Here is a 15115-nt window from a genome sequence, read left to right as displayed (position 1 = left end):
TACAGTACAATGAAATTCTTTCTTGGCATATCCCAGCTGTTTTGGAAGCTGGGGTCAGAGCGCAGGGTCAGCCATCGTACCCTGGAGCGGACAGGGTTAAGGGCCTTGCTCAAGGACCCAACAGTGGCTGCATAGCAGAGCCACCAATCTTCCGGTTGATAGCCCAAAGCTCTACCCACTAGGCTACCACTGTCCCAAATGTCGTGCGTTTCGGCTTGTGCCGGATTCGAACCGCCGACCTCTAGCGCTATAGCGCTGTGACTTTATCAGCGCGCCACTGAGCCGGACCAAACATTATTTAAGTGTGTCTGTGGGAAGCTGTGTCTATTTAAACGAGCATTTGTAAGTTTGTTTGTTTATTAGGATTTTAACGTCATGTTTTACACTTCGGTTACATTCATGACAGGATACGGTAGTTACTCATTACACAAGATTCATCAGTTCACAAGGTTATATCGAACACAGTCTTGGACAATGTAGTGTCTCCAATTCACCTCACTTGCATGTCTTTGGACTGTGAGATGAAACCGGAGCACCCGGAGGAAACGCACGCGGACACGGGGAGAACAAGCAAACTCCACACAGAAAGGACCCGGACCGCCCCACCTGAGGATCGAACCCAGGACCTTCTTGCTGTGAGGCGACAGTGCTACCCACTTAGCCACCGTGCCGCCGCCGCATTTGTAAGAGCAGGCATTGGTTTACAGTTGGTCAGGATATAACATGAAACAGGTACGCCTGATAGACACACAGAATGGAAACCTGTGTGAAAAAGTAAGTCAATATTAGTAGCTCTAATTGTTAATTTATTATCCTTTCTGATATGGAAATATATTTGTGAATATGCATTAATATGATTGTACAGTAATTCAGATGTACAAAATTCAGGTTTTTGGCCCTGTATAATTTTTTGTGTTTTTTGGGCTCATCACTTAAAAATGAGTGGGGCGGCACGGTGGCTTAGTGGGTAGCACCATCACCTCACAGCAAGAAGGTCCTGGGTTCGATCCCCAGGTGGGGCGGTCCGGGTCCTTTCTGTGCGGAGATTGCATGTTCTCCCCGTGTCCGCGTGGGTTTCCTCCCAGTCCAAAAACATGCAGCCAGGCTAGTTGGAAACATTGAATTGTCCTATAGATACCTAGCCGCTAGATGCACAAACCAGTGCATTGTAGTGCCAGTCCCAAGCCCGAATAAAATAGGGAGGGTTGTGTAAGGAAGGGCATCCGGCGTAAAAATTGTGCCAAATCAATGCGGATCATGATCCGCCGAGAGCCGACCCAGCAACCGAACGGGACGAGGAAGAAGATCACTTGAAAATGAGTGAACAGAGATGACAAACTTTGAGTAGCAGAACAGCTAACATAGAGGGTAGATGTATTTGAAATGAGAATGTTTACTACACCTCCCATTTTTAGTCATTAGTCTCCATTCTTCTGGAAAGGTTTTTTAAAGATTTTGGATTGTTCTTAGGTGCATTTGTTTTGCAACTGCCATTTCAATTCATCTCAAAAGTGTTTAGTGGGTTAGAAGTCAAGAGTTCTGAGCAGGCCACCAGAATTCCTACACTGAACCATATGGACCTTGCTTTGTGCACAGGGAATCATATGTGCCAACAAAAATTATATTATGCCAAAAGAAACTATCGCACCAGGCAGTATAAACTGCTCTCATTGATGCTTGACTGTTAAATCATTTGATATTTCTAATAAGCTATATGATCAATCTGAGATATGTAGCTACTATTTGTTCTTCACTGTTCTTGAAGGACAAGCAATTATTTAAAAAATGTATCAAAACATCATTGCCAACTGTACCATGTGTATTTATGATTCTGCTCGGTCACTTTTGTGCAAGATGTAAGATTTATTAATTTAAAATAAACTATTTTGTAAGATAGATTTCTTGACTGGTAAATAAAATTAAAGGGATTTAAAATGAAAATTTAGAGAAATTAAATCTATGTTTATAAGAACTGTTTATCTGCAATATTAGTGGATATTAAGAAGCGTTTCATGTGATGTTCAGTGTGTACATTTTAGGAAACGGTTTGATTTGGGTCATTTGCCAACAGTGGAAAAGCTTCAATTTTAGGCTTTGTTCAGTTTGTTTTTTTCCCCCCTCAGTATAGATACACAATAGGAGACATTCTTGCATTCATTTTTTTATTGAGGCAACTGTTTATTAAAAAAAGCTATCAAATTAAATGGTAATGTTCTACTGTTCAAGATAAGAAAAATCAATGCCAGAGTACAATTTAAAACCCAAAACATCCCTCACTTTACCAGACTGCTCCTGTTGACGCCATCCCAAATGACTTCGCTCCAGCATCTCCTTCTGCAGTGTTAACTGGCCAAAATTGTAGGGAAAAAAAGTGTTCCAAACAAAAAGCCAAATGGGAACTTTAGAGAGGGGGTTCAAAATGTTATATCCTATGATCCTGGAAGAATCGATCCTGTTCCATGTATCCAGCACTCCCTATCCTATCTTCATTATGAACTGATCCCAGTGAGCTGGCATCCACTGAGCCTCGCCTCCAGCCCAAACCTTAAAATACCAGCAAAACCAAGAGGTAAAAGTTAGAGACAATTCTGCTCAAAACCCGTTTTGTAATTAAACATACTGTAACTGCATCTTTTTTTAAATTTAAAATGTAAATCTAAAGACCCTTTGCCATCATCTATATCTAGCTTAGTCTTGTAGTTTGCTTAACAAATACATAGATCCAAATGCATTATGGTCAGTTACTTCTGATACATTCTAAATGCAGACTATGAAGGGTGACGCCAAATAAACTTGCTGAAATTTAAACAAATAACCTGACTAAACTTGAACCTGCAAGTCAACAAATGGATTCAGAAATCCTTTATTACAAAGTATCAGATCAACCTTCTTGTGAAGTGACTACAGGAAGACAAAGGGTAAAATACATTGGTGAGCCCACTTTCAAGACACTCGATGACATTTACAAAAATATTCAGAGTAATTAAGCAACCTTTTTGTTTTGTTCACAAGTTACATTTTGAATTGAAAACAGAACAAAACTGTGAGAACGGGAAGCAGTCCTTTAAAAAGCACTTAAAAAAATTGACTGACAACAGGGGGTGATTGACATGGACAATGTTTAAGAAACCAAGTCATCAGGAAAAGGGAATGTTGGGCTCATTTAAAAAAAAAAATTAAAAAAAAGGGGGGGTGGTTAAAAAAAACCCTGACTCAACAGCTTCACAAAAAGGGCAGAAAAGCTAAAGAAAAGGAACTACATGGCGCGGCTGTTAAGAAATGCTTAAGAGCGAGAACGAGAGCGGCTGTGACGAGGAGAGTACTGCGGGGAGCTTCGGCCTCGTCGTGGCGAGTAGCTGCGGCTACGTTCGTTGCTGCGACTGCGACTCCTGCTGCGACTGCGGCTCCGGGATCTTGATCTTCCGTAACTCGGGCTGCGTGGACCGTCCACTTTCACACGGATGTAAGCAGTTTCTCCCTGACAATGAGAAACAGGTTTTGCTCTGATATTGCTGTTAAAAACATAATTTTCACTTCTTCCTCCTAAACTAGTCATATCCAAATGTTATATCTCCACTACTGCTGCAGACCCCTGCCTGACCAAGGAACTACACATTCTACACATTTAAAGACCAAGAACACCAAAAATGAAGAAAATCCTATACTTAATGGTAACTTGATACATTCATCATAAACCCAGTGTCCGTCAATGTATTAAAATAAGATTGTGAAGTCTGGTGGCAGCAGAAAATAAGAATCCAGCCCAATGAGGTCACAGAATTTGCTTACCTTAAGAAAATACCCAAACTTAAAGAAAGCACATTCGAATTACAATCTCAAACCTACCTCATGTGACCGGAACTTAGTGTTATCCAGCTTTCTGACAGCGTAGGTCATGTCTTCTTTGCGCACAAACTCCACCACACCGGTGCCATCGCGGAAAACGTCAGCGTAACATACATCACCTGCTTCACGCATGTGATCTTTCAGATCCTGCCAGCTGCCGCTTGGTGGTAATCCTGTAAGACACAGTGGGAGTTGATGAAGTTTCATTCATTTAGAGGCCACTTTATTAAACACATTAGCATAGTTTCACATAAGGTGTTGGAAAAATATTCGTGATGCAGATCCTATAGATCGGTCAGATACACATCCACGCAGTGACTTTCATTTTACCAGAACCAAAGATCCAGTTCCAGATCCAAGCTGTTGCTCACTTTAAACTGCATCAGTATAAACTTTAAACGGTTTTGAATAATGTCAATGAGAAAAGCAGTTTCCAAGCTTACAAAAATACCAACTTCGCAAGGTTGACATTGCCACTTGTGCCAGTACAGCGTAGCCCCTTCCTGGGGTTAAAAAAATGTCAGACAGAAGGTGTATTAAATTAGCATGATTAAGTTATTTTGTGTTTTGGGGCCACAGCATTTAAGTACTTTTTTTACCCATCTTGATGGCTGATACAAAACCAAAAATACTCAAAGCCTAACTACCACAGGACTTCAAACATGTTATACCTGACAATCCAATGCACCTTGCCAGAGCTTAAAGCATGCTTTACAAGAGACCACAATGTAAATATGACTGACACACTCACAGCACAGCTCCTTTAAGAACTGGAATGCTGATGCACAAAGCACACTTAAGACTCACCAGAAACGATAACTCTGTTTTCAGAACGCCTGGACGGGGGTCCGTATCTGCCTCTGGGTGCCCCACCGCCGCCGCCGCCGCCGCCACCACCGCCGCCGCCACCACCACCACCACCGCCGCCGCCACCACCACCACCACCGAAGCCTCCTCGTCCCATTCCGCGCCCACTTCTGGGAAACTCCACCCGGAGCCGATAGCCATCATAGTCATAGCCATCTCGAGCATAAACGGCATCCTCTGCATCTCTGGAAACGAAGGTGTCAGGGTGATTTAATTCAATTAGAGACTACACTTTAATTATTAATATTCTACAAAATGTACTTTGTACAGTAATTTAGCTGTAGTCTGCATCATCATCATCATAAACATGCATTTTCCCCAATAATACTTAAGTCTTGTTAGGCTCTGCTTAATAAGGAAAAAACTAATTTTATTGAAATAAGGCCCATGGCTCTCTCTAGAAAGAAAGTCAACATGTTACACCTAAAAGACGATGAGATTCTATTAAACAAACTGCAGGACTGTTAGCAAAAACACGTCTGAATTGATGGGATATGAAGTTTAGTCGAATTCATGACCAGAAAAGAACGTTTTAAACAACGGTTTCAATTTGCAAAAGCCTTCTTGCGAAAAAAATATATGTGCCAAACAGAGGATACATTATTCGGTATTAAAGAATGTTTAAAGTGTTTAAAAATTTTAGTGTTAAAAGCTGCTGGTGCCTTTTATTAGTTGAGTTCTTCTAAAATTAGCAAACATGCTAGCTGAGACAGGCTAACCTAGGTAGCTCATTCAATATCTAATACTACTGTTTGATAAATTATTCATAATGTCCGAAAACAAAAAGTTAACAAGTGCGTTTAAGTTAAATTACTCCTAAATAAGCCGAATTTAAAGAATAAAGCCTGCAAACACGCAAAATAAGCCCAAAATAACAATTGCTAGCTAACGAGCGGTAGCATTAGCAGCTAACGGCTCAGTTAGCCACGCGAAGTTAATACAATAATAAACAAAACACGGCAAAAGAGAATTATTCCTAAGCGTGTAAGGTATTAAACGGAAAGAAAGAAACCTCGAACAGCCACATTATTGGAAAATTTAATAAATAAATAACGCAGCTGATTTATAAAGTGTTTAACAATCGCTTGAGTACTGAGCTATGCTAAGCTAATTGCTAAGCTAATGCTCGGTTTGCAGCTGCACGTACCTCGGGTCTTCGAACTCGACAAAGGCAAACGGAGGTCCACCTCTTCTGTTTTTCAGATCGATATCTCGAATGACTCCGTACTTGTAAAACACATCTTCGACATCTTTAGTGCGGATATCAGGAGGAAGATTTCCTACATAAACCCTGCAGTCATTACTGCCGGCAGGGCCGCGGATCACCCCCGACATGATTCACTCAGAGAAACGTGCTGTGAACAAAAAACCCACATGCTTTACTCACACTTTAAAGCCACTTACACACCTACAAACACAACATGCAGGACTACAGTACAATCACAACATAACACTACAATAACACAACTCACCAGATGTAAAAGAAAGAGTTTAGTTCAGAATTCTCTGAACAGAGCAGCACAATGAGAGCGTGTTCAGCACTAAGCGGCTCTACAGCGCGCACTTCCTCTTCATTAACCGCGCTCAGGCACGCGCATTAATACAGCAACGCGGTGAAGTCCTAGTACTCCTATCAGCTACATCCGACACACAAAATAATCCCACAGAGGTCAGAATCATAATGCTTTTTTTCCCGCGAATTACAATGCATGGATAAATTCCATATACAGTACAGTATTACAATCAGTAATAGCAAAAATAACAAAAAACTGAACAGAAGAATGTGTGATTTGTTGATTCTCCTGAATCTTTATTCCAAAAGTAGAAAGAAAAGACTTTAAATGTTTTCAGTGATCAGCTTTATTAAAGTTTGTAACTAGAAACACACTCTAAAAGCGGCAAAATAACACTGAAAAGTTTAGGCTGTAGAGCAGGTGAATTAGTAAGAGATGAGGGATTCATGATTTGTTTATTAGGATTTTAACGTCATGTTTTACACTTCGGTTACATTCATGACAGGAACGGTAGTTACTCATTACACAAGATTCATCAGTCCACAACGTTATATCAAACACAGACATGGACAATCTAGCGTCTCCAATTTACCTCACTTGCATGTCTTTGGACTGTGGGAGGAAACCGGAGCACCCGGAGGAAACCCACGCAGACACGGGGAGAACATGCAAACTCCACACAGAAAGGACCCGGACCACCCCACCTGGGGATCGAACCCAGGACCTTCTTGCTGTTAGGCGACAGTGCTACCGTGCCGCCCTGGTATTTGGTGGAGGATCCACCAAAGGATCAGTCTTCACAAGCAATGATGGATTGTGGCTCACCACTTTGTGCCAAACTTCAGGAGAAAATTGCCAATCAGTTCAAAAAGAATATTTCTCTGTCTACCATTCATAATACTGTGAAAAGATTTAGGGAATCTGGAGAGGTCTCAGCCTTTGAGCTCTCAGATGCCATTGCATGAGAAACCATCATAAAACTGCTACTGTGATTAATATAGCCACATGAGCTCAGGAGTACTTCAGAAATTTGTTGTCATGTAACACAGTCCGCTGCTGCATCAGGAAATGCAATCTAAAACTCTACTACACAAAGAGAAACCTACTGCACATCAACCGTATACACATGTGCTTGACTGGCCTGCCTGCAGTCCAGATCTGTCTCCTATAGAAATGTTTAGTTTTTCACTAATCTACATTTTCACTAAGCATTTGTATCTGTACCCTTAATGCAGGTCCCAAACCCAGATAAATCAGAGGGTTGTGTAAGGAAGGCCATTTGGAGTAAAAACAAATGAGCAAAGCCGGTTTTTCTCTGACTTCGTTATTTCTTTATACTATGTGACCAAACGGATGTTGACATCTGACTGTGACCATGTTGGATATTTATTTTTAAAACCATTTTAAAAGAAAGTGTGTGAACACCGCTACACAAGTTTTTAAAATGTGTTTGTGGACAATTTATCTGTCCAATTTAGTTAAAAAAGAAAGGTCATGGGCCTTTCCAGATTTAGAAGCATATATTTTATTTAATATCATTGCTTTTATACACCTGTAAATAATGGGTGTGGCCAAACCACCCAAACACAACCATTTGAACAGTGTCAACATGCATTTAACCATATATTGCATGTAGGCTAGTGGATGTTGAACACTAATATTGCATGTTTTAAAGAAAAAAGGGAGTAAGGCAATATATTGAAAATGACATCAGACATTTGAGAAAGAAGGACATTAATCCATTTGTTGAAGTACGAAGCCATTAACCTGACACCTGTGGTAGCAATGAGTCACTTGCAGTTTGTGTAGTAATACTAATACAATAAAATAATAATAAACAAAATGAGACTCATGCAGTATTATCATGATTTAATATAACAGACAATACACCAAAAGCCCACCAGTAACTGATACTAAGTGTGTAAAGGTTTTAGAATGCTGGATCACAGAAGCATACCATGGCTGGCAAAGAAAACACTCAAATCAACATCTCTACATCACAATGAGCACTTAATTATGGAACATCTGTCTGGTACGTACTGTCATTGGGTGAGTATTTTATTTGAGTAATATACATTTACTATACAGATGAACTTTGTGGGCATACAGTTACAGTACTTACAATAGCCCATGTGTTGTTATGAACACTTTGCTACTCTGCTCTATCCAATTTATTAATCAACAGGGACACCATATGACCCCAATATACCACATGATACATGGATCACATGGATGATAATATTTGGATGTGGCCAGATTATTTGGTCACTGGGGGTCCTATGGTGTTCCATTTTATTGATAAAAAGGGTACTGGGGGATAAAGTGTACAGAGCACAGAACACAAATTTGATGTACAAGGTAGGCATAGCTTATAAAATGAACAATGATTGGATGTACCAGACTGGTGTACCTATTAAAGTGCTTGGTGAGTTTACGTGCTAATCATTCTCTCATAAGGTGAACCTATTCTAAAAAGTTTATAAGATGTATACAGAATTAAGGTAAATGTATCCTAATTGTAGTCATTTCTATATCAGTGGAAGTAGAATTCGGCAAATCTCAGGAAATGCTGTAGTACGTTGAAGTTAGCAGTTTAATATGCGTAGTTAGAAAGATAATGAGAAAGACCAGTGGCTCCACTGCTGTCCCCACCACCAGTGTACTTCCCCTGGGCTGCCAAGCTGTTAATCTGAGGAGACACATAAGGGAGATAAAACACAAACTTGATTAAGTAGACAACTGTCAAATCAAATTTATTTGTACAGAATTTTTTACAACAGACATTGTCTCAAAGCAGCTTTACAGCATCCAGGACCAACAGACCAAAAACCTCCACTGAGCAAGCCAAGGGCGACAGTGGCAAGGAAAAACACCCTTAAAAATAAAGGCAGAAGCACTGAGAGGAACCGGACTCAGCAGGGACTCATCCACCTTGGGTGGCTTTTGAATGAATTGGATGATTTGATGATTATCAAAAATATTCCAATATATATGTAGGCTCGGGACCCACCCAAACTCCACTGAGGATAAACACATTTAAAAGATGATTATATAAATGAATACCAGGAGCATATAAAATGCCATATAATATTGCACAGATCAGGATAAGAGAGTGGGAAGAAGATATACCTCAGCACGTTTGATGAACTCCTCTGTGGCAGCGGTCTGGTTTTCTTTCTGACCGCGCCAGGCTTTTAGCGCCGAGGCCTGCAGGGCTCGACCAAAAGAGAAGGTCAGCGCCCAGGGCTTCACCAGCAGGCAGTTGTTGATGGCATTTAAGTTGACAGAAGCTTCCTCTTCACTCTGACCTCCGGAGAGAAACGTCACTCCTAGAAGCACAAATTATTTTACACTATAGAATTTAACGTCTGGAATATTTATAAAATTGTAGAATTAATAGAATTACATTATAGAATAATACAGTGCTTGGAAAATGTGATGTAATCTACGTAACCTGTGACAGCAGGAGGCACAGTGCGACGCAGGGCAGTGACGGTGGCCATGGCAACCTCCTCGACACTGTACTTGATGGGGCAGCCGTGCCCTGGCGTCACCATGTTTGGCTTGAGCAGGGTACCCTCCAGGTAAACATGATGCTCAAACATGGCCTTGTACACTGCCGCCAGCACCTGGATCATAACCATAGAATAATAAATAAAGTATATTTTTGATATGCAATGGCTCCAGTATATGTTCAACCTCAATCTATTTCTAACTGTTGCACCTGTATATGTGTAGAACGTACACATATGGCACTCGTACTGTACTTTAAATTTGGAAGTGACATAAGCACTATATGGCCAAAAGTATGTGAACCATTATTAGTCTATTTTTAGTTAAAACGTTTAATGCACTAAACATATGCTTAAGTCACACGGTACAATGACGTTTATTGTGACTATTACTAACCCTTTCTGTAACAAACTGGCAGCGTTTGAGATCATGATCTCCATCAGGCAGGATCTCAGGTTCCACTATAGGTACAATCCCATGCTGTAAACGGAAAACAAAATATTACCTTAATTAAAAATGCCTAAAAACACTGTTATTATGTTAAGAGAATAAATAAGACTCTACCTGTTGACAGATGCTAGCATAGCGGGCAAGGACATTTGCGTTTTCTGTAGTGCACAGTTCAGACGGGGTGGTGTCACTGATCTTCATTACACAACGCCATTTGGCGAAATCTGCTCCGTCCTTCTTGTACTGAGCGCAACGCTCCAATAGACCATCCAACCCTGAAATGAGGATTCATTTAACGTTTCAGTCACAGACATTATAAAGAAGCTAACCATGGACACTAAGGTGACTATATGGCTGGAAGGATGTTGACACCCAACCATGAGCTTGTTAGACATTAATAGACATCCAGTGCCAGAAATTTGGGCAGTAATATGGGGTTGACAACCAAACTTATGGCTATAACATTCTCCAGTCATTGACCAATTGGTAAAGCTTTTTTCAAGATTCTGAAGTCTGACAGTGAAAATTACTGCATGTTTAGTACAAAGAGCATTTGTGAGATCAGGCACTGATGTTGGGTGTAAAGGCCTGGTTCACTAGGTCCCACAGGTCTTCAGGAGGGTTTAGGTCAGGGCATTTTCTTTACAGCAATTCATCAAACCATGCCATTATGGACCTTAATTTGTACACATATACCCCAGTGAAACAGGGAGTTATGGATAACTACAGTATTTGAAAGATCAAAGACACTCTAACTTAAAAAGTAGAACATAAATGGGAAACCATGAAAACCTTCAGTGAATCCAGATGAATGATCTGTGTATAAAATATAAAGCTAAAAACAGTACTGAACACTTGGGTTTTATTACTCAGGTGGCACTGTGCCAAACCAAAATGCTTCTGTGATGGATATCAACAACTGGGCTTGAGAATACTTTGACAAACTGCCAATAAATAAAGTTTGTTGATGCATCCCACAATGCAAGACACTATGTACAGTTAATGCCATTTATCAACAACAGCTGCCGACTTCTCTGGACTGAAGCTCCCATAAAATGAAACGATAAACCACTCAAATTGTTGTCAGTGTAAAATTTAAAACCAAGGGACTATCCCAGGGACTATAATGATACAAGTGTTTAGTAATCAGAATTGCATAAACACTGACAGATTTTGGATCAACATGCAGCTTTCTAGACATCTTTTCCACGAAGATGAATGCTTATTTTACCATGATAATATCTTACAATAGTATGACTGGGTAATCAAAGAGTGCAGGTGCTAAACTGACCTGCCTGTAGTCTAGATCTGCCCCAGGTTTTATAAAATAGAATATGACAATGAAGCGCTATGTGACTGCACAGCTAAAACTGCCTTGAAAAAAGTGGATCAGTTAATTGTAGTCTTCATGCAACTTTATATTTCATTGTTCTGTACACTTCTGAACACACTGCTGTCTTAAGCAGTTTAAAACTGAGGTTTGTATTTGGTTTACCTTGTGTTGTGCTCTCGCCATTAGTTCCTGGAAGAGGCACGACTCCCTTGTCCACCTTAAAGAAAGAAATCATGACAAATCTGTAGTAGTTTCCACTTATCTGTCAGCACCTTAAAAGCTTAAATCTGTCAGAAAAGTGCATACCTTGATACCAATAGTAATTCCTTTGTCTTTGATCAGTTTAACAAAAGGAACACCCTCATCTGTGTGCTGGTAGAGGGTTTCATGGAAAAAAATGACTCCCCCGATGCAGTTGTCAATACGGTCGTCGGCTGTGAAGAGGACTTGGCGGAACTGGCGCCGATTCTCCTCTGTGTTCTCAACTCCTATCTGTTTTAACCTCTTTCCCATGCTGCCTGTTGGTCAAACAACACACACACACACACAGAACACTCCAGATATTAATTTTCTTCTAATGTAGGAAAAAAACATGATCACAGAGCAGCTTAAATAGTAGCACTAACCTACGGACTCATCAGCTGCTAGGATGCCTTTCCCAGGAGTCACGATGCGAAGAGCAATCTCATGCAGCTCCTTCTTCTGCTCTGTGGTGAGCGTCAGAAACTGGTGGGTCATTTTACTGATCGTTTAGAACCTGAGGACAGTAAAGTGAATATTATAAAATATAGAATCTATCTGAAGTATAAAATCTGATACGTGAAGTACATGATCAGCCATTACAAGGAACCTCAAGTCTTAAGGGGATGCCGAAACCTGGGAGCTCAGTTGTTGTTGTGCAACTTTTTGACCATCATGATAGAACCACCCTGGAGGCGACGTGATAACCCTTTTTAAACCCAAGTGTGAATCCACAATAAGGACAGGCTGCGGCAGTTGGTGGGGTGGGGTGCCACTAGCCATCCCCGGCTTGTTCTGGGTTTCCTTTCTTTGCTCTTTTTCCTAGAACTTGGTTGTCACTGGCGCTCTGAGCAGCTTCCCATATTGTGACAACCAGTTTTCATTTCTGCACTATCCCCTTACTATCGCCTTTCTCCACTGCATGGTGCAAATATTTTTGTCTTTTATTTGTTACTTTGTTTGTTTCTGTTATTTTGGCCATAATTTTTATTTTCCCTGTTCCTTTTTGTGGCTTTTTAGCTGCGGTGTTGTTCTTACTTTTTTATTTGTTTAGTGTTTTTTACAATAGACATTGTCTCAAATCAATTTTACAGCATCCCCAACCAACAGATCAAAAACCCCTGGTGAGCAAGCCAAGGACAACAGTGGCAAGTAAAAACCTCCTCCTCAAGAAGAACCAGACTCAGCATCCTCCTTGGGTGAAAGTTAAAGCACCTTTATACAATAACTTCCTACATTTTGTCGATGTATTATTATTTTCCAATATGTAAAATTTCATATTTAGGTTTATTCCCTTTAGAAAATCTCCAAACATTTGCATAAGTCTCTGTATAACTTTATCTATCTAAAGACCTGCTTTGCATAAAAATAAAATCTCAGCAAAATAAAAAGTGACAGTTACTCACCAAGCCAGACTCTCAGAGCTCAGAGAAGCAGATGCTTCGACTTGCTCCCCGGTTGTGATGAAGAATGAAATGAGAGGCTCTTTTTTGGCACGACGACATTGTCCCAGTTTTTTTATGCTGGTACAGTCCCAGAGGATGCTGACACCTGTTGGGCGGAGCTTACATCGTGACCTCATTAAATGTTTTGATAAAGGGTGCCATGGAGGGGTGCACCTCATCACCCCAGTAACCTGCTTTAGTTACGTCTTGGTACCTCCTAAATTTTCACAGCAGGAACATATTAAAGGTGAGAGCATTGTGTTACAATGTTTATTTCTAATTAGTGGTCATGGACAAGCATATGGTGGCAGATCAGATATACAGTTCATAGCTAAAAGGAGGCATCCCAATATAAAAAGTCCAAAAAAGGAAGTGATGTTGATTAAGAATACAAACTAATTTTGAATATAATGTCTGCAACACTTCAAAAAAGTGGTACAGGGGCAAAATACAAGTGCACAGTTTATGATACAATCAAGTCATAGCTTGGGCAGTGATAGCTCAGTGGTTAAGGTACTGGACTAGTAAACAGAAGGTTGCCGGTTCAAGCCCCGCCACCACCAAGTTGCCACTGTTGGGTCCCTGAGCAAGGCCCTTAACCCTCTTCAGCTCATCGTGTAAGTCGCTTTGGATAAAAGCGTCTGCTAAATGCTGTAAATGTAAGTCATAAAATTTTTAAACACATTAAAAGCAGGTGAATTGTCAGTGTACTATAGGATATAAAAGGTGGGTCCACTCAAAAAGATGGGTCGTGGCTCACTGCTTTGTACCAACTTAGTTAATGAATTGTCAATCAGTTTAAATGTCAATAATTCTTAATGCAAGATTGCACATCATGTACGTCCTTCACCATCTACCATACATAATATTATGAAAATACTATGGAAACAGAAATCTTATTCTGTGTAGGGCAAGGCTGGAACCCACTGCTGAATTTACTCAGGGCTCAGGAGCACTTTGGAAAACTACTGTCTCCTTTTAAAATGTATGATGCTTCAGTAAGAGAAGAATCCGACTATGGTGAATATGGACTGTTGAGTAGGAGAAGTCTTTAGCATGAATGCTTGAGGCAAAAATTAGTGTCCTCAGTTCCCAAATGATTAAAAAGTGTTAATTAATTAATTAATAGGAAAGGTGATTAATGACAGTGATTAAATGCTTTTGAATGTGTTGTTCATATATAAAAATACAATCAAGATGGTCAGTAAAAACATAGGCTGTCTTTTCTTTGTACTTTAGGCAGTTGAATAAAGGTTGGAGAGAATGAACAACTCACAGTCTTGTTTTTATTGCAGTTTTTAAAACATCCCAAATGTATACAAGTCAGAACAGTACAAACTGACTATTTGTTGAACAGGTGGTGAACCTGATGACTGCAGACTACACATAGGTCAATCTACACATGCAGGAACTGGTGCTATCATCTCTCTATAGACGGGGTCTGGGAGGGACCTCCAGGGAGAAGCACAAAGAGATAATGTTATATTTAGCCAAGTCCAAGGGGGCTGTGGGATTTTTTTTCCAGATACCTAATTAAAGACATTAATAATGATGCTTTATCTGGTTTTTAATTTTCTGCCCTATTAAGGCTGCTCCCATTTGGATTTGTCTTTGCTCTCACAAATAGGTCAGATCAAGGTCTAAAAGTTGGATAGTAATCCCCAAGCATCATTCGCTGATACGATTATTTATGAAAAGATTGACTTCTGTGTGCAAGAGCTATTTTACTATTTAATGGCCAGTTAAAATATCAACTTGAGATTTCATCAGTCTACTCCAAAATGGTGTTAATGCAGCACAAAAATCAGACTAAAATCTGAATGTACTTTATGCTTGTGCAAAACAATGAAAGAAAAATGATGAATGCATTGATATGACATGAATTTTTGGGTCAATCACATAGATAT

General features: G+C 40.1%; 2 protein-coding genes across 2 annotated transcripts; both read right to left on the bottom strand.

The window, feature by feature from the left end:
* Nucleotides 1-2145: 2145 nt before the first annotated feature.
* srsf1a (serine and arginine rich splicing factor 1a) lies at nucleotides 2146-6276 on the bottom strand. The gene is made up of 6 exons (XM_063016347.1): nucleotides 6186-6276; nucleotides 5861-6068; nucleotides 4654-4898; nucleotides 3847-4019; nucleotides 3324-3478; nucleotides 2146-2544 (listed from the first exon to the last, which is right to left on the bottom strand). Exons 2-6 carry the CDS (start codon nucleotides 6046-6048, stop codon nucleotides 2490-2492), a joined length of 816 nt encoding a protein of 271 aa, XP_062872417.1. The 5' UTR covers nucleotides 6049-6068; nucleotides 6186-6276; the 3' UTR covers nucleotides 2146-2489.
* A 2526-nt stretch (nucleotides 6277-8802) lies between these two features.
* On the bottom strand, nucleotides 8803-12261 carry aldoca (aldolase C, fructose-bisphosphate, a). Its single transcript, XM_063016322.1, has 8 exons — nucleotides 12150-12261; nucleotides 11830-12041; nucleotides 11686-11740; nucleotides 10305-10465; nucleotides 10137-10220; nucleotides 9682-9856; nucleotides 9357-9556; nucleotides 8803-8916 (listed from the first exon to the last, which is right to left on the bottom strand). Exons 1-8 carry the CDS (start codon nucleotides 12259-12261, stop codon nucleotides 8821-8823), a joined length of 1095 nt encoding a protein of 364 aa, XP_062872392.1. The 3' UTR covers nucleotides 8803-8820.
* Nucleotides 12262-15115: the final 2854 nt, after the last annotated feature.

Source organism: Trichomycterus rosablanca, chromosome 20 (assembly GCF_030014385.1).
Source record: "Trichomycterus rosablanca isolate fTriRos1 chromosome 20, fTriRos1.hap1, whole genome shotgun sequence".
NCBI lineage: Eukaryota > Metazoa > Chordata > Actinopteri > Siluriformes > Trichomycteridae > Trichomycterus > Trichomycterus rosablanca.
The sequence above is the reverse complement of the archived record's forward strand: the minus strand, read 5'-3'. Positions and strand labels throughout refer to the sequence as shown.